This window comes from Notamacropus eugenii, chromosome 4 (assembly GCF_028372415.1).
Source record: "Notamacropus eugenii isolate mMacEug1 chromosome 4, mMacEug1.pri_v2, whole genome shotgun sequence".
NCBI classification, from domain to species: Eukaryota; Metazoa; Chordata; class Mammalia; order Diprotodontia; family Macropodidae; genus Notamacropus; species Notamacropus eugenii.
Genome location: NC_092875.1, coordinates 107,000,697 through 107,027,863, shown reverse-complemented (window position 1 = coordinate 107,027,863; position 27,167 = coordinate 107,000,697). Strand labels below are relative to the sequence as shown.

The 27,167-nt window shown below is 41.1% G+C and overlaps 1 protein-coding gene across 1 annotated transcript in view; it reads left to right on the top strand.

Moving 5' to 3' along the window:
- The window catches only part of TG (thyroglobulin), a 366,261-nt gene that overhangs the window by 300,319 nt on the left and 38,775 nt on the right, over positions 1–27,167 (top strand). The window contains exons 42-43 of the mRNA XM_072606558.1: positions 9,786–9,950; positions 11,236–11,403. Of these exons, the coding sequence (XP_072462659.1) occupies positions 9,786–9,950; positions 11,236–11,403 (333 nt within the window). The remainder of the gene's footprint in view (positions 1–9,785; positions 9,951–11,235; positions 11,404–27,167) is intronic.

The following is a 27,167-nucleotide window of genomic DNA, read 5'->3' as shown; positions in this document are numbered from 1 at the left end:
TTACCAAGATATGAGTTACACATTATAGTAAAACTCTTTCTTCTATGAATCAGGAAGGCCAAATACTTAAAATATGGAAACATTAAAAAGAACAATAATAATGCCTTGGGTTTGGGAAGTCAATTTATCTGAGTCACTTGGAATGGAATGGAAAAGTATTTTTAATAGCCTATTAAATGTCAGGTGTTAGGTATATGAGACAGTGCTGGCTTAGGGAACTTATATTCTAACAGGGAAACAGGGTAGGCAATATATAAAGGGAAGGCAGTTACTGTTTTGAAGAGGGAGATGCGGCAGGAATGGTGAATGGAGTTATTAGGCAGCCCGTTCTATGACTTTCCATTAGTCTGTTCCTTTCTATTAAATTTATTCATCAAAAAATATGGCTTTAGTGGCTTCTATGTATCTAGTTCCATGTTGGATTTTATGGGGGGACTGAGAAGAAAACATAGCCTCTTCCTTCAAGGAGCTGGAGTAACAAGATTAACTCAAGGGAAACCACAATGAATAGTAAGAGACAAGTTATAATTAAGTACTAACTTGTGTGGTTCTGATGAAAAGCAGAATTGAATTTCAAAGGCAGAGACATCTACTAGAATCAGAGAAGTAACTGAGGAAGGCTTTATGATGGTAGTGGGGCTTGAATTTGGTATAGGTTGGGGAGGATTTGGATGTTTGATTTAATTTAATTCAGTAAATATTTAAGTGACGACTAGGTGCTAGCTAATATGCTAGTCCCTAGGGATTAAAGGAAAAAAAACAAAACAGTTCTTACCATTCAGGAATTTACATTCTGATGGTGTGTATGCCCACAGTATTCGCCTATATAGCCCCATGTAAATGTAATGGGATACAAGGTCACTTTAAGAGAAAAAGAGCTGGGGGGGGGGGGGGGCGGGGGCAGGGGATGATCAGGAGTGGTTCTGTGAAGTAGGTGATGATTGAACTGGGCTTTGCAGGAAGCTAAGGATTTTAGTGTGGAGGGAGTGGTATTCTAGGATTGGAGGACCACCTGTTCAAAGATGTCATGGAAGCTAGAGATGGAATGTTGCATATGGACACCAGCTAACTGGTCACTTTGACTGAAAAAGAATGCATAAGAGTGAGTAATATCAAATAAGACTTAAAGGGAGATGGAATTCAGATTGTAAATGTCAGATTAAGGATTTTGTATTTTGTCCTAGAGGCAATGGGCCTCCTATGACTTCATTCCCTGTGTAAGTCAATGAAATGCCTTTGCTCACTTCCCTAGCTACAAAGGTTCCCTTTACCTCTGAAAGTCATCTCAAAACTGTAATTCTTGTGCATGGACACCATGGTCCACTGATTTTTCTTTCCCAAGGTCTCTCCCTTTCATCTCTTCCTTTACAAGCCTATGATACTTACTCTACTTAAGGTCTTTATCACCCCATGCTTGGACTACAAGAAAACTTTTCTTCACTTTGTTCCCCCCCAACCTCAGTACACCTTCTGAATACTTTTTTAGATTAATCTTTGGGGTAAGGGAAGAAGGGTACACCAGGATCAGTGAACCTACCCAAATTAGAAAAAATGAACAATGAAACCATGAGTGGCCACTGCACGTCCAGCCTTGGACAGATAGGGAGACGCAGCTGTCAAAGAAATAAAATTTAAAGCATAATCTCTGCCCTCAAGGAGAGTCTACCATGATGGAGGTTGTCAGATAAAACAGAACAGTAACTGAATGTATATAGTTCAAGGTAGATTTTAAATGACTTCATAAAGCTAGAAAGTTCTCTATCAGCCAGGCTGGTCCATACGCTCTCTTTTGGAACATGCAAGCCCTGCCTATTCCTGCTTCTGGGCCTTGGCTAGTACTTTCCTCATGCTTTGAATACCTTCGCTTCTCAGCCATCCCCACTGTTGAATTCCATCTAAGCCTAGTACAATCAGAATTGTCCAAAAGGGGAATGGGATGCCACTGGCAGACTTCCTTTAGAGCTTGACTGAACACTTATCAGATGTGACATAGAAAGGGCTCTTGCTCAGATGTGGGTTGGACCTGAAGGTCTCCAAGGTCACTACCAACTCTGAGATTCAGGATACTTGAATGGCCCCAGAAGGAGGCTATTGATTACCTGATCACCTCAGTCCAAAATCATCTCTTCTGCCTCTACGATAATACAAGAGTTAGTACTACAATCCACTTATTTTTCGTGTTTGTAGAATTATAAAATGAATTCAATATTGAGATTTCATCAACAAATTAATAATTAATTCAACAACAGTGTGTTAGGCACATGGTTTTTACAGAATAATATGTGGGTTGCTGGTAGTGCAGTGAATAGAGCACTGAGCCTAGAATGAGGAAGACCAAACAAACAAATCGAACCTCAGGCACTTAATAGCTGTGTGAACCTACGCAGGTCACTTAATCTCTATTTGCCTCAGTTTCCTTAACTGTAAAAAGGGAATAATAATAGCACCTACTTCACAAATATATTGTGAGCATCAAATGAGATAATATTTGTAAAAAGTACTTCGCACAGTTCCTGGCCCATAGTAGGCACTATATAAATTCCCTTCCATCCTAGGAAGGAAATATGAATCTTTGGTAGAAGTTCCTGCTCTTGTGGAGCTAATTGTCTTAGAGAAACCATTACTTACATTTATAGGCTCTCTAAAGGTTCACAAATGGCTTAACTCATAATCTTCTGAGGTACTTAGTGTGAAGGTGAACATTTCTATGAGACAGATGAGGAAAGTGAATCTCAGGGAAGTGAAATAGCTGACCCATGGTTATAGGGATGTGTTGGAGCCAGGATGCACTGAGCCCAAGTCCATGACTCTTTTCCCTCTTCCAATTCAGGAGAACAGCTCTTATTAAGCCTTACTCGATACCATTTAGGGAGGTAATAGACTCCCCCTGACAGAAGGTCTTCAGGCAAAGTTCCCTTGTCCTTTGTTGGGTCTGTTGTAATAGGGATTCTTTTCTGGGTGTGGGGTGGACTAGATGGCTGCTGAGATTCCTTCCAGCTCTGAAAATCTGGGATTGGGATATTCAAAGAACTTCATCTGGCCTCTATTCTATTTACGATTACAAAGAAGAATAAGGCATGATCCCTGTTCTCATGGAGTCTCCAGTGGAGTAGGAGGGATGAAGAATGGACACAAATAGCCAGCACAGGACAAGTGCTGGGGAAAAGGTTCATACACAATCAAGCAATAAACATTTATTAAGCACCTACTATGTGAAAAGCACTGTCTGGATTAAAAGAGTGGCAGACAGTCCCTGTCCTTAAGGAGCTTACAAGGACTAAGGCAGTATAGATCACACATCTCCAGGTTGAAAGAAATCAGATAAGGTTTCACTGAGGAGCTGACATTAAGCTAGGCCTTCATTTAAGTACATCAATATTTTAATGATAGATTTATCAAATCTCTTAGTTGTAAAGGATCTTAGAGTTCACTTAGGCCAATCTCTCCCCGAAGCACAAATTAATCTCATCTTTGTATTGAGCTATTAATCTGTGTAAAGTGTTTTTCTTAATGCTGGAGGAAACAAGAATGAATGGCATGGTCCTTGCCTTTCAATAGAACATCATCTAGTTGAAAAGTATAACTTTTTAGCAGGAAAAGGGTTGTCATTGGCTATCTACGTAAGCAGCAGTATCTCAGCTCTCCTATAACAATTCCGGTGTCTGAAGTGACTATATGTCTTTTCCTTCTGTTTTAACTTTTGTTTTAACATCTTGTACCTAGGATATCATCAAGTATATGAACAGGAAGCCCATCGTGGCTACTCATGTGGTTAACAAAGGAGGTGTTTATCTTTGAGGTCCCAGAGGCTAGAGAGAGAAAACGTGGTCAGCAAATGTGGTTCTATCTTATTCTATTTTTAAGGCCCAGAAACTAGAGGAAACACAAATGCCATATGATAGTTAGGTTAACTTTAGATGATGGATGCTTCAGGGCCTGAAGAGCTAATGGCTTTCCTCCAACAAATACTGAAAGGACTGATGTCATATGTAAAGTACAACCAATCAGACTGGAACTAGAGACCTCAGCTGGTTGCTAGAAGGAAAGTACTTTGCAAACTTCAGAGCGCTGTAAAAATGGAAGTTGTTACTTCCTTGATCAACACACATTGTTTAAATACCTACTATGTGCTAGGCACCGTAAAGTGTAAAACTCTATAGAAGTGGAAGTTATTCAATCAATATACATTTTAGATGACAGAATTGCAAAGAGTGTTAACAAGCTTGAAGAAGATTAGGAGGACAGGAGGGAAAACAGGAACAGATTATTGGGAAAAATACATTGAATTGAATCAAGAGGCTAGGATTTATCATCCATGTTCATTTGAGTAAGATTCTAGCTTTCTGGTCATAGTTACTTCATCTGTAAAATGGGCTAACAATAACAGCTCACATGCATATAGCATCTTAAGATTTGTCAAGTGCTGTCTTTTACAAATGGAACAATGGATAGGTCACTGGATTTGGAGTCCTAAGACCCATACTCAAATTCTGCTTCATCTTTTTACTAGCTATGTCCCTCTGGGTGAGTCACTTAAGCATTCCATGTCATAGTTTCCTCATTTGTAAAAGAAGGGAAATTGGACTCAATGGCCTCTAAAGGCCCCTTCCTGCTATAAATCTATGGTCCTATGAGGTACATGGTACAAATATTATCCCCATTTTACAGATGAGGAAATTGAGGTCTCAGAGAAGTAAAATGACTCTGCCCTAAATCACCCACCTGGTAAATGTGGTATCTGGAATATGAACCCAGATCTAAAACCAGGGTTAGTTCCAGTATTTTACAACACTTTTCTCATATGAGTCTCTATTTTTTTTTTCAAAGTAACTGCGAAAGTGGAAAGTTCTTTAGTGGCTGAGTGAAATTGGGCAAGCCAATGTCTTTAACCACTTCCTCATCAGGAACCCTGGTTTTACACAGTGTAGTTAGAGAAATAAAAATTCAGGGCACCTATCTTAGAGTTTTTATCTTCTCAGATGGTTAATGTTTGAGTTCTTTCTTAAAAGGAGGTTAATTTGGCCTATATTGTGATTAATTTGGAAGTTTTGAGTTTGGAACTGTTGTTTGGATCTGGAATTTCCTTTGACCTTGAATTTCCTGATTATTTTTCTTTTTAAAAGAAAAAAACACAAAATATAGATCCCTTTATTCTCAAAAGTCAGCTCATGCTTACAAAGAAAATGGAACATGGCGTGTGCTGGCAATAAGGACAGAATGATAGAGTGCCATAGTGGAAGAATTCACAGCCTAGGAGTCAGGAGTGTCATAGTTAGCTCTGTGACTGGGGCAGGGGAGGCATTTTTCTCTCTCTGGATCTCAGATTTTTTATCTGGATCATGAGGAAGTGGGGTTAGAGGGTAGTGAACAGCATTACCATTCTTTGCTCTAAACACTTCTTTGTCATAAAGCCAGAAGGCATTTTAGTAAGTGCCTACTAGGCGTCATGCAGTGTACTAAGCTCTCAGGGTGCAAAGAAAGATACAAACTGTTTGGGCCTTTGATGGGTTTACATTCCAGCGGAGGAGATAAATGTAAAAAAAATAGATCCATACAAGGTTATACAAAGCAAATGAAGGAAATCTCACAGAGAAAGCCCCCGGTGAAGCAGAGCTAGGAAAGGTCTCCTGCAACAGGTTGCATTGGAGTTGAGTCTTGAAGGATGCCAAGAATTCTAAGAGGCAAAGATGAGGCAAGAGATCATGCCAAACATGGGAGCAATCAATACAAAAACTCAGAGACAGGAGATGGAGCATTATGTTTGAGGAACGAGGAGACCAGCACAACTGGATCATAAAACAATGGGTAATAAAGGGACTCACTTTGACATCTTAGGAGACATGAGTTCCAACTTTCATCATGTAAGATCAGATGCCAAAAATACTTTCTGGTGCTCCCAGTCATGGAATTTTGAGGTCTTATGTATCAGGCACCTCTGGATTCTTTACATTAGACTCTAAAGCTGCCATGTTTCATGTGAATGGGAATTGTCTAAGCTGTCCGTTAGCATGGAGCCTTTATCACAATGGAATGTGGTTTTGCAATCCTCCCACTTTCTTTTGCATGCTACTAAAGACATAAAACATTTTATATCTGGTCCTGCTGGCAGTTCTGAAAACAAAGCAGGAATCTTTGGAATTTCTATCTAAACCAGAAATTCTTAACCTGGGAGTCCATGACCTTGGGTAAATATAATAACATCATTCTGCTTGGGGGTCCATAGACTTCATCAGGCTGCCAAAGGGGTCTATGACACTCAAAAAACCTTAAGGGTCTTAGTCTAGAAAAACTGAAGTAGATTTATCTCATAGCTGGAAATAGTTGTTTATGGAGGAGGGGAGAGGAGGCAAGGGGAATCACTAGAAAACCATATTACAGAGGGAGCTTCAGAAGGAAGGTGTCTCTACCTCCTCTGGGCCTGTTTTCTCATCTGCAAACTGTGTTGATTAAGCCAGATGGACTTTAAGTTCCTTCCAATTCTAAGTTCTATAATGTGACTCTAACTGTGTGGCCGTGAGCAAGTCATGTTGTCCTTTCTAGGGCTCTTTTCTCATATATAAAATATAGAGTTGGGACTAGATCTTTTCTACCTTTAACATCCCATGAGCCTCTTCATTCTTTTCATTTAAGGGATACACGGGACAGAACATCGTGCTGGGAGGTATGAAGACTCAAGTTCAAGTCTGGCCTCAGACACTTGCTAGCTGTGTGATTCTGGGCAAGTCACTTAACTGCTCTCTGCCTCAGTTACCTCATCTATGAATGGGGTATCTACTTTCTATCATTGTTGTGAAAAACAAAGGAGACAATATTGGTGAGGTATTTAGCACAGCACCTGGCACATAGAAGGTGCTTAATTAATTCTTCCTTCCTTCCCTTAAAAGATGGATCACAACGTATGGTTTCTTACTAAGTGATATGGCAGCAATTCAAGAATGTTGTCACCTGTTATAGCTGTCCCTATCAGGCTGTACCAGTAACTGCCAGCAAGTCTGTTGGTATTTGATAATGTATGAGGATATATAATCCATCACAAGAAATCTCTCTCAATATATACATTATTCATAGAATCATAAATCCAAGGGCCTAGGGAGGTGAAGTCTTCAATCTCTCATTTTCCCAAGAGATTTGTCCAGAGTCAGGACAGCTATGAAGGGCAGAGGAAGGTGCTCAGATCTCTGGGCTCCTAGTCCACTGCATCTTCTGCTCTAATTCATTGTCTCAGGACTTTTGTGGGAAGTCCAGTGTCTGAACTGGCAGAGCTAGCAGAAGCAGCTGAGGAAATATATCCGGAGAAATGACATAATGAAAAGCACTGAATGTATAGTCACAGGGACCTGGTGGAAATTCTAGCTCTTCTATATGCTACCTGTGTGACCCTGGGTAAGTCTCTCTGGGCCTCAGTATTCTCCCCTGTAAAATAAAGGGACAGAATTGGAAGAGATGACTTCCAAAATCCCTCCCAGCTCCAAACCTATGATCCTGCTTTCAGCATCTGGCTCTATGAGTCTTTTCCTATTCCCTTTACATATTGTCCGACTTTGTGACCCTATCTGAGGTTTTTTTGGTAATGATACTACCCTGGTTTGCCATTTCCTTCTCCAGCTCATTTTACAGATGAGAAAACTGAGGTAAACAAGGTGAAGTGATCTCCCAGGGTCACATAGCTAGTAAACGTCTGAGAAAGGATTTTAACTCAAGTCCTCCTAACTATGGGTCCAACACTCTATCCGCTCTACCACCATGATACACAAACTCCCTTGGTTTCTAACATAGTGATTTTGTTTTAAAAGAATAGTAAAACAAAGGCTAATTGTAATATATTATATCCTTAGGATGAATAATCTTAAAAGGACCCAAATTCAGTTTAAGTGGTATGACATCTTGCAGGCACACCTCCTGTTCTCTAGCATCTGTGCTCCTAACAAATCGAGTGTAGATCCAATCCTAGTTTAAATGCATCTAGAATTTTCATTAATTAAAGCCCAATATACCCAGATTGATTGATTTTTTTTCTTTCTAATCATATCCCTTCTCAGCTCAGAAATCTACAATGTTCTTTACTGCTTATAAAATCAAATCCTTAGTCTGGTATTCAAGTCCTTGTATGACTCTGTTCCAATCTGATCTAACAATGTCCCTCACTACCTACATCAACCCTTTGCTCCAACCATAGTAGTGTACTGTTTTTCAACTACAACAGACACATCCCCATGTCTCTACCTTTGTTCACACCATTTCTCCCATCAGGTGTATATTCATTTAGATTCTTACCTCTATGTCTTTCATTGACAACTCCAGCCCTAAGGGACCTCGCCTAAACTTACACATCATGTTGTCTATAGCACTCAATTGACACTTAGCGTACCAATCTGATTTGGGGTATACTGACTTATTAATTCTACCACCATACAATCTCTAAAACTGTCTCTGTGCTTCCCCTCGCATACCCTTGACATTGGTTCAGACCATCATCATCTCTATCTGAACTATTTTAGTAGGCTCCTGATTGAACTTCCTGCCTTTTTCTTTTCACGCTTACAATCCATAATCCATCCTCCATCCATCTGTCAAAGTGCTCTCCCTACAGCACAAATCTGACCAGCAGTATCCTGTTGCCCCCAGGACAAAATATACAATCATGGAATCATAAGTTCATAGATCTAGGACTGCAAGGGACTTCAGAAGCCATCTAATCTGACCCCCTCATTTTACAGATGAGGAAACTGAGGTCACAGAAGTCACCTTCACATTTAAATTTGTGACTCCCATGTAGGTTTCCAGGCTTATTTTTTATTGGTACCCCTCACACACTCTTCATTCCAATGAAGTAGAATTACCAGCTCTTTCCCATACGTATATCACCTTCTATGCCCTGTCTTGGCAGAAATGGGCTGCCCCATCTGGAATGAACTCCTTCTTTACTTCTGGCTAGTCAAATTCCAGGCTTCCTTCAAAGCCTGTCTTGAATGTCTCCTCCCACACAGAGCCTTTGACAATCCTCCAGTGATTAGCATTCTTTCCTCCAAATTTGTATTATCCTATATGTGCATTGTATTACATTTGTGTGTGTATTTATATTCATATTGTTATTCAATCATTTCAGTCACTAAAGTGGTGGTATTGGTCAGTCTCTAAACATGTCAATAAGGGAAATTTTGGCCAGGCTGGGTTTTTGGTGAATGATGTCTAAGGGACCAACTGCTCCATGTAAGGTCCATGTGTCATATTATATTGGTCTGACTACAGGCTATACCCTTAAAATGAAATCTCTTTGAAAAGGAATAAATATAGGGCATTCATTGAAAAATTAACCTGGACTCCACATCCAGAGAGAGAACGATGGAATCTGAATGCAGAATGAAGCAGACTGTTCTCTGTTGTGTTAGGTTTTGGTTTGGTTTGGTTTTTCGCATGGTTTCTCCCATTCGGTTTAATTCTTCTGTGCAATGTGAGTAATGTGAGAATGTGTTTAATAAGAATGTATATGTGGAACTCATATAAGATTGCATGCCATCTCAAGGAGAAAGGGGAACGGAGGGGGAGAAAATGGGAAGTGATTGTTGAAAACTGAAAACATAAATTAATTAATTTTTTTAAAAAAAAGAAAATTAACACTGACTATAGATTACACACAAGCCAGATTTGAGAGACACCTACTGAATGAGTTTTGAATGTGAAGGATTGATGATAATGCTCTACATTTGCCCTTTCATCTATTTAAGACTCAGGAATGGTTTTATGATCATCACTATAACTGGCACTGGGTCTGAATTCTCTTCTAGGGTGGCTCAGCCCTCTCTCCTGCAGCAGTGATTAGCCAGAAAAGGGCTCAAGAACAGGCAGCAGCTCTTGCCCAGGAAGTCAGTTGTCCAACCTCTCCTGATGGTGATATGATGTCCTGCCTGCTCCAGAAACCTGCTGATATCCTCAATGATGCTCAAACCAAGGTGGGGCACTGAAGGAGGAAGTAGGGAAGATCTTACAGATTTTTTAAGCTGGTACCTGGGAATCACCTAGAATGTTGTATTGGTTAAACATAAACTGCATGCCCAAAATGAGTTCTCTGAAAGGAAAAAAAGGTGTGGCCTAGTGAATAGAGATCTCTTTTGGAGTCAGGAATACTTGAATTTAAGACCTACCTCTGACCCATAGTGGGTGTGTGACATCTGGGGAAGTGTCTCGTTTTCTCAGTGTTCCCAGGCAACTGTGCAAATCTGCATTGGTAGGGGAAGTTTCCTCACAGGGAGTGCCCACTACTAATAAAATCAAAATTCTGGGTCAACTTGAAAAAATAACATTAATTTTAGTCCACAGTTAAATCCTCTTTTTTTTTTTTGCCAGTTAGGTTACTCAGACTCAGAGAATTTCGATGACATTAATAACATACTAAGGAAGGAAGAATATTGCAATGGAAAAACCACTGGAATAGAAGTCCATACACCTGGAGTTTTGCCCTGTGTTTTTACATATAATATCTATGTGACTTTGAACCAGTCACTTCACTTAACTGATCTCTCCTCATCTGTAGTAAAAGAGAATTGGATTACATGTATCTAAAGGCCAACAATTTATCAACCTCTTTTTAAAATAGGGCTCATATTAATGAGGTAGAGATATAATTTTAAAAACTGGCCTCAGACTGATAGATGAAGACCTGGCTTCTAGTCCTAGTAACTATCTATGTGATCTTATGTGAGGTACTACTCTTCTCTGGACCTCAGCTTTGTCATCCACAACAATGAGGCAACTGGCCAACCATTCATTCATTTTTTTAAACAAATATTGATTAAGCAGTAGTATTTGCAAGGCCATATGGTAGGAGTTAGTTGATAAAAAGATCAATAAGATGCAGTTCCAGCCCTTAAGGAACTGGCTCCTTCCAGGCAGGCAGACAAACACCATACATTTTTTAAGTGTCTACTATGTGCCAGACACTGTGCTAAGTGCTTGGGATACAAAGAAAGGCAGAGGATGGTCCCTGCTCTCAAGGAGCTCATACTTTATAGAAGGAAACAGCATGAAAACAGCTCTGTACAAAAGATAAATTGGAAATAATCAACTAGGAAAGTGAGGGATTGGGAAAGTTTTCCTGTAAAAAGAAGGTGGAATTTTAGCTGGATCCTTCCAATTCTAAGTTTCTCTATTCTGCTGTAAAAATATGGATCAATGAATGTGACAACTCCCAATGACTGTGATAATAAACAGTTATATCTCTTTAATCTCCAAACCCAGCTGCTGGCAATAAGTGGCCCTTTTCATTACTGGGGACCAGTGGTTGATGGCGTTTATCTCCGAGAGACTCCATCCAGAGCATTGCAGCGATCTCCAAGAGTGAGAGTGGATCTGCTCATTGGAAGCTCTCAACGAGATGGGGTGATCAACAGAGCAAAAGCCATTAAGGTAAGCAGGTTATAGACATTACTTAGTCAGGTACAGGGGAAGCTTTAGCACTCATGTAAGCCACAAAGTAGGATTGCATCATTCATTCATCCATTTATTCAGACTGTGGAGGGATCTTTGCTGGGTAAGATCATGGATCCATAAGACATAGTCCTTGGGATCTGTTAGTGATGAGAAAACCTGAATACAGATAAGATAATTTAGAATATAGTAGAAAAGTCTATGTAAGCACATGAAGGGGAGACCACTTCTGGCTGGGATGGGGGAGAAGAACCAGGGAAGACTTCATGAAGACAGACAGATGGTTTGAGTCGAGTCTTTAAAGATAGGTGTGGAAAAGACAGGCAGCATGGGATAGTGCGTAAAAACACTGGAATGGGGTTTAAATTCTGACTTACATGCCAACTGTGACCATGGACAATTTACGAGCCTCAGTTTCCTCACCTATAAAATGAAGTAATACTTATGCTATCTAACTTACAGGAGGGTATGGAGAAAGTACCTTCTAAGCATTGCAGTGGCACTGATAGAGTACAGGGACTTGAGTCAGTTCAAATCTGACCTCAGACACTTACTAACTGTGTGACCCTGGCAAGTCACTTCACCCTGTTTGCCTCAGTTTCCTCATCTGTAAATGAGCTGGAGAAGGAAATGGCAAACCACTCTAGTATCTTTTCCAAGAAACCCCAAATGAGGTCACAAAGAGTCATGCATAACTGAAACAACAACAAACCTTAAAGCACTATACAGATATGTATTATTAACACCGTGAGTATTGTTATCATTATTGATGAAAGGCAGACTGTCATAGCAAGTAGAGAGATGACCTTGGAGCAAGGAAGACCCAGGTCCAAGTCTGGCTTCTGACACATAACCAGCTACATGACCAAGGGAAAATTACTTGATGTGTCCAAGCCCCAAGCAACTCTTCAGGCTGAAACCATAGGTAATAGACAAGTCACTGGTCAACATTTGATTGGATGAAGTTCTCATACTAGTGAATTTCCGCTATACCAGTGAAGTCACAGCTGTGGACCAGAATGATTATTATTTGAGACATTGGATGATATTGTGATGTATTAGGCTGTACTCAATCAGGAAGACCTAGTTTTTCAAGGAGTCCCCAGGTATGACTCCCCCTAAACAAAGCACTTCACCACTTCTGTGATCTGAGCAATGGTTTAAATCTAAGTTGCCCAACAGTACTGATCTGCATTGGTAGAGGGAGTTTCCTTAACTGGAGTTGCCTACACCTCCCCCTCAAGTGAAATCAGACAAAGAAATCACACAAAACAAATAAAATTACATATAAATAGAGTACACAAATACATTCATGGCATATAGAAGAACATTATGGAGATGGGAATATGTAGGATGTCTTTGACCACAGTTATTAATACAAGTTGGTGGGAGTTAAATCTGGAAAGACAGGTTGGAGTCAGACATTGGAAGACCTCATTTAGCAGATTGAAATGCCTTAGAGCTCATTTATTAGACAATGGGGACATTTTGAGCAGAAAGTAAGTTGTTCAGAGTTTTTACGTTAGGAATATTAAACTGGCATCATATATAGGATGAATTAGAAGAGAAACACCTTTCTGAAGAAGTCAGATTTCTCCTCATGTCCTAAATCCTGGAAGTAACATCCTTTGTCAATGTTCTGAAGCAGCATTCTTCCTGGGAGAAGGGTATTCTGACAGTCTGATTGGGGGCACATGCTGCCCAGCATGGCCCTAGAAGAAAGTCAAGTATGGATAGACTTGGAACCTAGAAACCTGGATCCAGAGATCCTTGTCCTAATGCTTCCTGAGGTCACACAGGTAGACTTGAATTCACGTATTCCTGACTCTAGACCCAGCTCTCTATCCAGTGACTGTAGAAGACAGTTGTATAGTGGTGAGGGCCTCTACCTAGGTGAAGGCTGGGTGAATAGAGAGAAGGCATTACAGGGATGATAGATGTTATGAAGGTAGAAATAACACAGGCATATGTATTGTTTGGTGGGAAAATCTATATAAAAATAATCACCACTGTTGTTACGGTCCCTGGGCTGCAATGAAATGGGAGAAAAGTTGGGAGCCTTGCAAATGGCTCATTCTTTTATCTGCCTTAACAGGCCCTTCCTGCTCTCTTACCAGAGGCTGTTACATTAAGATGTTTACTAATTAGGGAACAGTAAAAAACCACTGACAGACCTTCCTTGCCTGAAGCCCCTTTGTTGAGGGAGTGGGATGTGTAGAGAAAAGGCTAAGAAGAAATGTGTCCATGACATCTGTTTAACCAGGAGCTGCTTCTGGCTTCACATGATTCAGCAAGTAGGATCTGACAGAAATGATCAGTTCAGCCAATTTGCTGAAGGCCTCAGAACCATAACTGGGAATTTTTGCACCTTACTCAGGAATCACAAACATACCCAGGGGAGTAACCAGCATAAAAGGCATCCTAGATCGAGGTAAGGGAGTGGACAGCTCTTGGTGAAGACAGAGAAGTGAGCCCAGGATACTCTGGGCCTATTGTTGGAAAGGCCTCCCTCAGGAACATGGGGGCAGCAGAAGTTCCAGAGAAGTGGCTTCTGATTTCTTGACTCAGCTAAGCATTGAAAGGGGACGACTCATGTCCTCAAGGCATACTCTGGAGCATAAATCTCTCACTCCCCCCCAAATCTCACACACACACACACACACACACACACACACACACACACACACACACACACACACACACACACACACACACACAGTGGATTCCACAGGAAGGTAAGGTAGCTTGAAAAGGCAGGGCTTTGAAAAAAAGAAAAATCTTGCAGCTGGAGAAGGCAGAGGAATTCCCAGAAAGTATGGCCCTGAGGAGCCCTCTCCCTCACCTGCCTTGAATCGACCAATTAATTAATTCTTCAATAAACGGTCATTTATTAAGCACCTACTAAATTCCAGGTACTGAGCTAGGTACTGAGGATACACACAGGAAGAACGAAACAATCATTATTCAAAACTGGTGGACTTTCTAACATGCCCCAGAGTCCTTTGCCCTGCTCCTGGAACAAACAGAAGAAGCAGTTAAGGATTGAGTCTCCCCTCCCCAAGAGGGCCTGGCCCTTGCAAGCACCTTCTCTGCCTGCTACCATGAGGGCCCACCATATTTTCAGTCCTAAAACCCCCCCATATGCAGGACTTAGGGCCACAGAAAAATTGGAGAAGCCAGGAAAGGAAGGATTTAAGGGGAAAGAAAAGGGGCCCTAAAGTATCCCCTCAAAGCAGTAGCCCTCCAGTGGGGTGGAGGCACTTCCTCCTGACTTTCCCACTAGTTGGAAGTGACCTCTCCCTCTCCCCCCCAACTTCAAGTCTTACTTTTGGCAAGATGTGATGGCCATCATACACATGAGCCCCATTCACCCACCCAGGGTCAGGTCTGCCTTGCCAAGCCTAAACTAGGCCAGAATCTGATTCCTGCCAGCTATAGTCTCTGCCCCACCAGGAAAAAATTAAGCTGCTCTCCTGACTTGGGCTCCACTCTCACTATGCCATTATTTGTTCTTTCCTCCACAGCTCTATGCCCTCTCCACCATCAGGCTCTGCCCCTTAACTGTCAATGGCCCATTCTCAGGCAAATTTCATCCTTGGGTGGACTCCTGCCCTGGAAAAAAAGGCCTGGCCAGGCCACCCTCGCTATGACTTCATGTTTATGTCTCAAGAGATGATAATTCTGTCATAGTCTGTCATGTCTCAAGAAATAATTCCACCCTACTCTGTTCTATACACTGTCCTAAGCATTTAGGTAATACCTACTATGTGCCAGGCACTGTGCTGGGCACTTTACATATATTGTCCCATTTGATTCTCTCAACAACCCTCTTGGGATTATCTCCATTTTACAATTGAGGAAAGTGAGGCAGAGGTCAAGTGACCTATGCAAGTAGTAAAATCTGACACCAGATTTGAACTCAGTTCTTTCTCATTCTGGCCCCAGTTGTCTATTTACTGAACCACTCAGCTGCCAACCAAACCATGTTAAGTATATTGTTTCCCTCTGGATACCACATTCTAGGCAGGACATTGATAAAAGCTAGATGGCATTAAAAGCCAAGTAACCAAGATGGTAAAGGGTCTCCTATTCATGTATGTGGCTCATTCGAAGGAACTAGTTTATTCAGCCTAGGAGAAGGTTCGGAGGGAAACTTTAAACATCTACTGAGTTCCCATAAGGAAGAGGAACTACACTTGTTTTACTTGGACCCAGGAGATGGAATAAAAATTGCAAAGAGACAAATTTAGGTTCCCTAAGGAAAATCTTCTGAACCATTAGAACTCTTCCAAAGTAGAACAGGCTGAACTGTGATGTAGCAGATTCCTCTTCACGAATAGGCTTCAAGCACAGGCTGAATCACCACTCATTGGGCCCATTGGAGAGTGGATTCTCATCCAGGTTGGGTTGGACTGGTTGTCCACTGAGGTCCTTCTAACTCTAAGATGCTATTCTGTTTATGTTATACCTATACTCGATGGTCTCCAGCTTTGGTAGATGAGTGTACTGAATGTGGGGAACTTTTTTCCTCCCTTTCCTTTTGTGTAGGTGTCAAGTCATCAACAAGCATTTATTAAGCACTTCCTATGTGACAGGCATTGTCCTAGGTACTGAGAATTCAAATAAAAGCAAAAGGAAAGACATCACTGCCCTCAGGGAGCTTACATCCTAACAGCAGAAGATCAAAGTATTCCAGGCAAATACATTTTTACTGATCCTCTTTAGATAATCTGCAGCACAGATTTCTGTCATCCAGAAATCCAGATCTTTCTCTTAGACACTATCTTCTTGAGCAGCTGTTTGCTTCCCACATATGCCTTTATTATCTAAAAGTTTCAATGGGAAAAAGTCATAAAAACAACCCAAGTATGGTGGCATATGCCTGTGATCCCTGCTACCAGGGAGGTGAAGGCTGGAGGATTGCCTGAGTTTGGGAGGTCTGAGTTGCAGTATGGCTAACGTCAATCAGATGTCCACATCAATATGGCACATCACTGGTATGATGAGCCTCTTGGATCAAGGGATGGACAGGCTCCCTAAGGAGAGTGAATCAGCCCAAATCAGAAATGGAACAAGTGACAAGTCAAAGCTTCCATAACCATCAGCAATGAGGTCAAGCCCATGAGTGGCTGCTACACTTCCAGTCTCAGTGGCATAGAGGCCCAGTCTTAATTTTTTTTTTTACAAAAAGTCATAAAAACACCACATGTGTTCCTGAGTCTCTGGTTCATTGCCCAGAACTTTCTAATTCCTAGAATTATTTTCTAGGTTTCTTCTGGTGGTATCATTTGTTTCTCCCAAGGAATCAACAAGGCTGAGTGGTCAATATTGAATTTGGCTAGTTTCAGGGGTCACTCCATCATATCCCAGATACATGGCACATGGGACAACCACATACCCTTCTACTGTTCTTCTCAGATAAATATACATATCCTTCCTCCCTCTGCTCAGTACTCTCCCAATAGCACCAAAGTTTTCTTAAATCCACAAGCCTCTAGTTCTCACTGAAAACCCTTTTACACCCTGCCCCCAACCTCCCTTTACAGGTTTATTATGACTCTTCTCCATACTATCTATGATCCAGTCAAACTGACCTTCTTGATGTACCTCACACACATCATTCTCCCATCTTTGTGCCTTTGTCCAAGCTGTTCGTCTATGCCTGGAAGGCGCTCCATCCTCATCTAACTTCTTCAAATTCCTAGCTGCCTTCAAAGCTCAGCTTAAACACCATTTCCTATGCATGACCTTTCCTGAGCCATCCCAGTTCCCTATTCTCCTTGTATTTGCTCTGAATATATATATATACAAATATATACATACATGTATATATGTATATATATATATACATATTTGAGGGAAAATATTGTTTAATTTTTGCCTTCATATGCCCAGCTCACACAGAACCTGATACATGAGTAGGATGTTTGTTGTTCTTAAGTCATTTCAGTTTTATCCAACTCTTTGTGACCCCCATTTGAGGTTTTGTTGGCAAAGATACTGGAGTGGTTTGCCGTTTCTTCTCCAGCTCATTTTTTACAACTGAGAAAAATGAAGGTAAACAGGATTAAGAGACTTATTCAGGATTACACAGCTAGTAAGCTTTTGAGGCCAGATTTGAACTCAGGTCTTCCTGACCCCAGACCCAGCACTCTATACATTGTACCATCTGGCTGCCAGTGTGATGCTTAATCATGCTTATGAATTGATTTATAGTGATTTATAGGGCATCCTCTGTGACTGCCTTCTCAATTCATAAAGTACTTTGAGTCATACAAAAAATGAGTCTTCAGGTTGATCAATAACCTAGGTTCAAAGTATTTTGTGAGTATGCAGTTCTAAAACTATGGTTCAAGAGTTCCCTGTTGGTATATTTCATTTTACTAGTCAACCAGCAGACAAACCAAGGTGGCATTTACTGAGATTTCTTGGTAATAATACATAATAGTTCTATAACACCTACCATGTGCCAAGAACGATACCAAGAATTTACAATTGTTATATCATTTGATCTGCATAAATACCCTGGAGAGAAAGTGATATTATTATCTATATTTTATTGTTGAGGAAGGCAAAAAAAGGTTAAGTGACTTATCCAGGGTTACACAGATAGGAAATATATGAGACTAGTTTGGACAGTACCTACAGAACATTTCTCCTTTAAATCTGGCACACTCCTACAAAAATACACCTCCTCTATGGGAAGGGTTAACACATAAAGTTGAGTTGGCAGTTCAACTACCAACTACCAGAGCTAATTTTCTCTGGAATGTAGTTTGCTTTCATTTCTACCACCAAGGAGCAGTCATGTTCATCAAGGTTCTCTCTCACCTTTGTAACCTGCTAGTTACAGTATCTCTTACTGGGTAAGAAAAGTCCTCTTTCTTCCCTTCCTTCTCCTCTCCACTAACTTCTGGTAGATATGTGAGGGAAAAGGCAAATGGAATCCCCCCTCAAGAAGTGGGTCCTTTCTTCATAGTTGGCTCTCTTCTCTGCTGCCAGAGGTCAAAATGCTAAGCACTCCCCTGCATCCACTGACTACTTAGAGAACCCATTTTGATACTTTAAAGGACTACAGAAGCTAAAAGCCAAGGTTTTTAACCTCTAGTGCATGAACTTTTTTTAATGTTTACTAACTTTTTTCTTTTAATTTTTTTTAAAATTCCCTCCCCCCATTACACATTTAAATAATTTTTAACATTCAGCATTTTTTTAAGTTTGGAGTTCCAATTTCTGTATTTCCCTCCTGTCCAGACCTCCCCCATGCGAGGAGATAGCAAGCAATTTGATACAGGTTATACATGTATAATTGTGTAAAACATTTTCAAATTGATCACTTTATATAGGAAAACTTGAACAAAAAAAGAATAAAAGAAAGAAAGTGAAAATAGTATGCTTCAGTCTGTACTCAGACAATATCAGCTCTTTCTCTGGAGATTGATATATTTCATCATGAGTCCTTTGGGATTGCCTCAGATCGTTGTGCTGCTGAGAATAGCTAGTCATTCACAGTTCTTCATTAGACAATATTGCTCTAGCTTTTTAAAAAATATTTGTTTCCTTTGTAATCCTATGTATTTAATTTTATGCATTTAAAAAATATACTATTCTGTGAAGGGGTCCATAAGTTATCAGACTGCCAAAGGGCCAATGACATTTTAAAAACTTAAGAACTATTCTAATGGAATAATAAAGCTACTATAATAAAATTACTCTCTAAGTAGTCAGTGGATGTTGGGGAGTGCTTAGTATTTTTACCTCTGCTAGCAGAGAAGAGAGCCTATGGAGGAAGGACCCAGCTCCTGAGGGGGGATTCCATTTGCCTCTCTAATGACTGATAACTTTATTTAGATTTCTTTAGGATAGTAACATCTTTTTCCCATCTTACCTGCTCCTGTACATTCAACCATTCTAGGGGAAAGTCAACTGCTCAGGGGTCTTCTGCTCAGCTCCTCCCCTCAGCCCCAGATTAAGGAACCCAAGAATCTGCTTCTTTCCCTGAGATTCCAGCTCTTCCTTCTCTGGACTCTGATCGATGACATAACCCCAGAGGTTCATTGATTCCTTTTTCCCTTTCTTTTCCCTGCCCCTATCTAATACCTTTCAGTCTCTTGACAGAGATAAGATATTTCTTTAGATCTTTTTTCTTTCTTGATTTGCCCTCTGCAGCACCCTTATACTTCCACAGAATGGGGAAGCCTTATACTAGACCTTTTATTAGCATGAAGGCCAACCTGCATTTTGTGCATAAGTGAAATACTTCAGCTCAATAGGAGAATAAACTTTCTAACAATGGGAATAGTCCAACTGTGAAACACACAGCCTTGCTAGGGAGTGAACTACCCATCCCTGGAAGTCCTGAAGCTGAGACTGGGCAAATTTGCTCTTGGGCTGTGTGGCAGATAGAGGCACTTCAAATTCAAGGTTAGACTAGAAGAGCCCTTCCAACTCTATGAGTCCATGACATTCTGTGATGAGTATGGAATAGAGGAAATTCATACCAGAAGGAAAGGGTTGGGCTGGATGACTACTATGATTCTGTCATTTGTGACAATCCTGTTCACCAAATACAGGTTATTGGTCCAATTCAATTCAACAGGCATTTATTAAGTGCTTTCTTAGGGCCAGGTACTGTTCAAGGTGCTAGAAATTATTTGGGGGTTTGTTCTTTTGCTGAGCCTATGATTCAGAGGCAGCTTGATGGTACAATGCATAGGGTGCTGCCATCAGGAAGACTTAAGTTCAAATTTGGCCTCAGAGATTAACTATATGAGCAAATCACCTAACATCTGTGTACCTCAGTTTCTTCAACTGTAAAATATAATAATAATAACACCTACCTCTCATATTGCTTGTCTTCTCAGTGGATAGGGAAGGGGGTAGAGGGAGGGAGAGAATTTGAATGTTTATATACAATAAACATATAGGCATGTATATTTATTGTTGAGCTGTTTCAGTTGCGTCTGATTCTTCATGACCCCATTTGGGGTTTTCTCAGCAAAAATCCTGGAGTAGTGTGCCATTCCCTTCTCCAGCTCATTTCACAGACGAAGACCTGAGGTTAAGAGGGTTAAATAACTTGCCCAGGGTCGCATAGCTAGTAAGTGACTGAGGTTGGATCTTAACTCACAAAAGCCCAGTGCTCTATCCACTGTACCATCTAGCAGCTATGTATATAATGTGGAAATTATATACATAAAATAATTGTGCCTACCTTGTAAAATTATCTTAAGGATCAAATGAGATAATATTTGCTTTTTTAAAAAAAAGTACTTAGTATAGTATATAATTGGTACTATATAAATGTTTATTTCCTTCCCTTCCCTTTATTTCAGTCTTAGTTGCCATGGACACTGAAAAATCAATAATAACAATGAAAGCTAGCATTTATACAGCATTTTAATATTCGCAAAACACTTTACATATGTTAATACTTTTGATCCTCACAACAATCCTGTGGGATAAATGTTGTTATTGTCCCCATTTTACATATGAGAAAACTGAGACTGACAGAAGTTAAGCGACTTGCTCTGGGTCACACAGCTCGTATCTGAGACAGGACTTGAACCCAGGTCTAGTCTCTAACACAACACCACCTCGCAGTCTTAAGTGACTTTCTCAGAATCACACAGATAGTAAGTGTCAGAAGTAGGAGTGGAACCCAATTCTTCCTAACTTAGAGATCAGTACTTTAACTACTATGCCAACCTGACCTATCTTTGCTGCCCTACTCAGAATCCAAATGTAAAAATAAAGCATTTCTTGTCCACAAGGAGCTTGCATTCTATTGGAGAGAAAACATTTACAGTAACCCTAGGAACACAGTGAATGGAAACTCATCTCCACTATTTCTCTTGCCTGTCTTTACTGGAATTCTCCCCAACACTATGAATCAGCATTAAACTCTTACTACACTGGTTAAACTAGCTAACTGTTATCTTAGACTCTAAGCAAAGATGATTGATCTTCCCACTTTGTAATAGAATGATGCTCCCTATGGAGTTCATATTTCCATGATACTTAATGTTGCACACTCAAGATCATTATCTTTTCCCCAAACATACGCCTTTTCTGGTCTTGCCCATAACTGACAAGGGAATCACCATCTTTCCAATCATCCAATTGACATTGATATCATTTCCTACTCCTCCTTCTTCCTCAGAGCCAATCAGTCATCTTGTCATCTGTACCTCCACAAAATGTGTTGTAACTAGCCACTTCTCTAGATTTATCCAAAATGAAAACTAGTTCAGGCTTCTGAACTAGTCACCTGGACTGTTGCAGTAACTTTCCAGTTGGTCTCACTATCTCAGCTCTCTCCAATCTATTCCTCACATAGTTGCCAAAGTGATTTTCCTGAAGTATAAACATGATCATGTTACACACACACACACACACACACACACACACACACACACACACACACACACTCAATAAACTCTATTACCTGTAGCATCAAATATAATCTCCTCTATATGGCATTTAAATTGCTCTACAACTTGACCCCATCCTACCTTTCAGTTTTCTTAAATGTTACTCCCTTCCGTGAACTCTGTGGTCTAGTCAAACTGGCCTCTTGCTTTCCCTTCACCCATGCCTTTGCATTGGCTGTGACAACCCCCAGAGCTTGGCATTCTCCCCCTTTTCTCCTCCCCTTCTCATAATTCTAAGCTTCTTCTAAGAGTCATCTCAAGTAGCACCTCTGGCATCAGATCCTTCCTAGTCCCCGCCAGGGTACTTAGCAGTGAGTGGCTTAGTCAGTGGAATGGCAGTGTTGAGAAAGGCTGGGCCAGACACAATAGTTTACACCTTCCCCTCCAAGATACCATTCTTGCCAAAGGTTTTGATAAAATGTGCACAGACATTTTTACCATTGCCCCAAATTTTCCTTTGGCAACCCTTCAACCCTTAAAAGACTCCTACTATCTTACAGGGTGCAAGCTCCATGGACGCAGGAATCATGGTTTATTTCAACTATAGTCCTTCTCCTCCCACTCAGTGAACAGCACTCTACACATTTTTGTGTAGAGTGTTGTTTTTTGTTTTGCTGAATTTTGTTTGTTGAATTTAAGAAAATTTAAGAAAATAATTAAGGGTACATCAATCAATGAAAATTTTTAAGCATCTAATTTGTGCTACATCCTGCAAGAAGTGTCATCAGGTATGGAAAGGTGTGTCCTGTTGTTGAAGTATTTAACGTGTTCTGTGTGGCCTTAAAGGGCAAAACTAGGAAGAATGAGTGAATGGGACAAGACTCCATCTATGGGGATTTGCAGGATCAGAGATTTTGAGCTGGAGGGACATTAATGGGCATCTGGCCAAGCTCCCTTATATTAAAGATGAGTAAAGTGGGGCCGAGGCTCACACAGCAAAGGATTTAAATTCAAGGACTCTGACTCCAAAGTTCCCTATTTTTCCACAGAAATAAGAATCCCTTTTCAGTATAATGCTTTTAAATGCATAAAACAAGATACATAGGATTCTAGAAGAAACCAATCGTTGTTAAACACAAAGATCTAATATTTTTCTCATTTCAGGTCTACAAACCTCTTGAAATCTATCTTAACACCAAATTAAGAACTTTTTGCCTTCTTTGGTGTGTGTGTGTGTTTGTATATATGTATGTTATATGTATGCATGTATAGGTATATATATATGTTTGTGTATATATATACATATATATGCATATTGTGTATATATGTGTGTGTGCACAAACATGATGTCTCTCCTGATAGAATCTATGCTCCTTAAGGACAAAGAATGTTTTGCCCTTGCAAGCCCAGTCCCAAGTACATTTAAATTCACACTCAAAGAATCACACTGGATAAAGCAGTGGGTCCAAAAGTCTTAAGTTTAGATCCTGTTTCAGACACTAACTAATTGTGTGACCCAGGGTAAATCACTTAACCTCTCTGTGCCTCAGTTTCTTCATTTAAAAAACAGGGATGATAAGAATAGCACCCACCTCCCTGTGTTGTGAGGATCAGATAAGAGGATATTTGTAAAACACTTGTTCTACCTGTTTTCATTACTATAGTAAATGCTTAGTTGGTGGTTGGTTGGTTAAGATGTTTATAGAATATTTCCTACCCTTCCTCCTCCTCCTTTTCCACTTCCTCCTCCTTCTTCTTCTGCTTCCTCATTCAGGTATTTTGGTCATGTCTGACTCTTCATGACCCCATTTAGACTTTTCTTGGCAAAGACAATGGAGTGGTTTTCCATTTCCTTCTCCAGCTTCTTACAGATGAGGAAACTGAAGCAAACAGCTAAATGACTTCTCCAGGGTCACACAGCTAGCATCTGAGGTCAGATTTGAACTCATAAAGATGAGTCTTTCTGGCAATCTATCCACTGGTACAATGAGCCATCTAGGTGCTCACTGAGATGCTATATCAACTCAAAAGCAAACATACATCTGGAGATGTGTGTGTGTGTGTTTGTGTGTGTGTGTGTGTGTGTGTGTGTGTGTGTGTGTGTGTGTGTGTGTAAGCCTTAGCTGAGAGTTTGTCACCAGGACTTGGGCCACTATTATATACATCAAGTTCTGGAATCCTTGAAAACTCAGGCTTAGGGAGGCTCTAGAGATCATTCAATTCAAGTCCCATATCCTTAGGTAAAAAAACTGAAGTGGGGGAGTCAGTGTTGCTTCTTTCAGCCCATCTTATTGGATCATAGAAAGTAAACAGAGAAGAAGGAGAACAGATTCTAGTCTGATCCTGCTACAAGCTCATTGTGTGAGCTCAGGCAAGTCACTTTATCCTCATCTATAAAATGAGGCTGGAGGGAGTTGTCTGACTTGATAACCCCAAAGTCCATTTTAGTTCTCACATTTTGTGATTTCAAAAGTGGCTTACCCAAGGTCACACACCTACTCTTTCCTTTTTCTCCAAAATAATACTTCCAGTTTCAAGATATTCCCCCTAGTTCAAGCATCCCCTTAATTTAGTGCACATGTGTAGATAGACCTGGCCTCTCCCCCACCCCTGCTCCCATCTGCTGGATACAAAAGTGAGATACAAAAAAACAGAATAAGACACTCACCAAGGAGAGGCTATTCTCAGGCAGCCAGGAAGAGTCTGTTAGTGTTTGCTGTGACATCACCAATGAGTGGCTGGAGAGCACATTGGTCAGGGAGCTTTTGCCCACGGGTCCCAGACAGCCACCTGGTGCTTTGATAGCCCCAAGGAAAGAAAGCGATGGAGCAGATGTTCTTAGCTTGGAGCAGGGAGACTTTCAGGTCTTCAGGATTGGAGAAGCCCAAGTAGATTTTACTTAATCCATACTAGAGTCAAGCAATCTTCCCCTGCTGTGATGCATTATCCAAAGAAAGGCAAATCAGAGAAGGGACAGTTACAGAGCTGTTGTGGCCATCCTAAGACCAGTTTCTGAACCAAAGTCCAGTCCTATCCTCTGCCTTCCCCCACTCCCTACCAACTTCATTCTTCTGCCAACTTTGAGAAGGTGCCACCCATGCCTTTAGTATTGAACTAGAACCTAGAACCCAAACTCCTGGTACCCAATTTCTGGCCACCTTGCCCTGTTCCAAGAGGGAGAAGCGTGGTAAGGCCCACAATCATCCCACTCCGGCATAAACAGAGACCATCAGCATCAGTGCATGCCTGCACGGAGCAGCTTTCCACCAGACCGGGGCTAAGGAGAGGGAGGGGGTGCTTAAAGCCTGTGTGAAGACCCACAGGCCAGTGAGCATCACTTCACAGGGAGCTGGTGCCTAATGAATCCTGGCGACACAGAGAAAAGTTAATTACCTACCTGCTGAGCATCAGGGCTGCCTGATCTGCCTCGAAGGGCTCACTTTCCTTGGAGGGGTCTTTTTAATCTGAAAAAACAGCTTCCTATTGGAATTCTTGATCAGCTGTTGTCTGTGTGGTTGGACTCCCTCTCTCCTCTTTCTTTCTCCTCTCTCTTTTTTTCTATCTCCTCTCTCTCCTCTCTTTCTCTTCTCTCTTTTTCTCTATCTCTTCTGTCTCCTCATTCTCTTTCCCTTCTTTCTCTCCCTCGTCTTCTGTTTCCCCCCTCCTCCTTCATTCTCTCTCGCACTCCCCTTTCTCTCTCCCTCTCTCTCCCTTGCTTGCCTGTGAAATTGACAGTCTGCCTACATTCATTTACATGATGGAAAGCAGCTTTCTTCCAAAAGGGAATGCGCTACCTTTTCCCTCCAAGTGCATCTATCTAAGAGAATCTGAAACAGATTCCTCTATCCCCCACCCCCGGGCTTAGCCATGGAGTGGAACTGATCCTAGCCCAAGCAAGGAGGGGTATGGGGCTGAGGAGGGAGTTTGAGGAGCAAGCTGGAGCTGCTGAGATTTGGGAAACGGCACCTGGCATGCATGTGGAGCTTTGGGACTCCCTCTTCTTGTTGCCTCACCAGAAACAAGCTTCAGCCCCGCAAAAGCCTTTGGAGAACAGCTTTCAGATGCCTGCTCTGAGGCAAGGACAGAGCTCACAAAGTTAGCATAGCGTGAAGACAATTCCTGGAAGGAAATGCAAGCCAGGTGAAGGGATGCCTCTGAATCATACCTGGTGCCCAATGGATCCCAAGCTGCTCCACCAACAGTGTCCTCTGCCAGGGGTGTTGCCATGATGGGGGTTATGGAGGGGGAGCAAGTATGTTTAATTCAAGAATAGCCTTACCTGCCAATTATCTCCAGGATGAGCTGGCACCTTACCACTTTGACAGGTGGCTGTCCCTTCTTAAAGAAACCCAGGATAGAAAACTATCAGCTGGTACCCTGGACCCAGAGACAGGTCCAGGACTCCTAAGGCTACCTCAAGGATTTGGGTCAGGATTTGGGCGCATCCAGGAGAAGGGGGAAAAGACTCACAAAGATATAGAACCCGCTCTGTCCTCTGTCCTCCCAAACCAATTTGAGGATCTTCAGTATACCGAAGTTATAGGTGGGGAGGGAGGCTGGTTTTGTGTGCACTTACAGAACTGTTGCAAGATTCCAAAGTTTTGGAGCAGGGATAATTATCTCTAAGATCCTCAGTGTGCTCATCTGTAAAATGGAGGAAATGATACTACTACACTGGATCTCTCTTTCTCATGAGTTCTTCATAGGTTAAGTGCGTTTTGCTGTATCAACACCCTTCTTTTCTACTATCATTAAAGAATATTTTTCATCTACATGTATCAATTCTGAAAGACAGTCAGTGAGGACTCAAATGCTTCCTGTGTGTAAAGCCCTGTGCTGAGTGTCAAGGGGGGAAGGAGCAGTCAAGTGGAATACAAAGATGTACAAGATAAGGTCCGTGCCTTCAAGAAACTGAGAGTCTAACAGGAGGAAATGAGACATTTGCCCACAGTAAAGTAACCAGAGATACAAAATAGTAAATGCTCATTCACTGCACTTTCCAGCTCATCCAGTGACACTTTCCAGCTCACTTACCCAGTGACATTTTCCGGCTCACCTAGTGATATTTTTCATAGATCGTAGATTCTCAGAATTGGAAAAGACCTCAGAAAGCACCTCCTCCAACTCATACCTGAACAAAAATGTCCTATGCAACAAAGAGAGCAGGTGGCTTCTGCTTGCAGTGAGGGGACTCCCACTAATCCCTAAGGCAGTCCATTACACTTTTGGATAATTGTAATAGTTAGGAAGTTTCTGTTTTTTATGTTTTTTTATGTCTATTTTCTCTCATTTTGCCTTCTGAGTTCAAATAGAATGAGCCTATCCCATGATTAAGTATTGAAGGTGTTTGGAGAAGAGAGAGATCAGTGT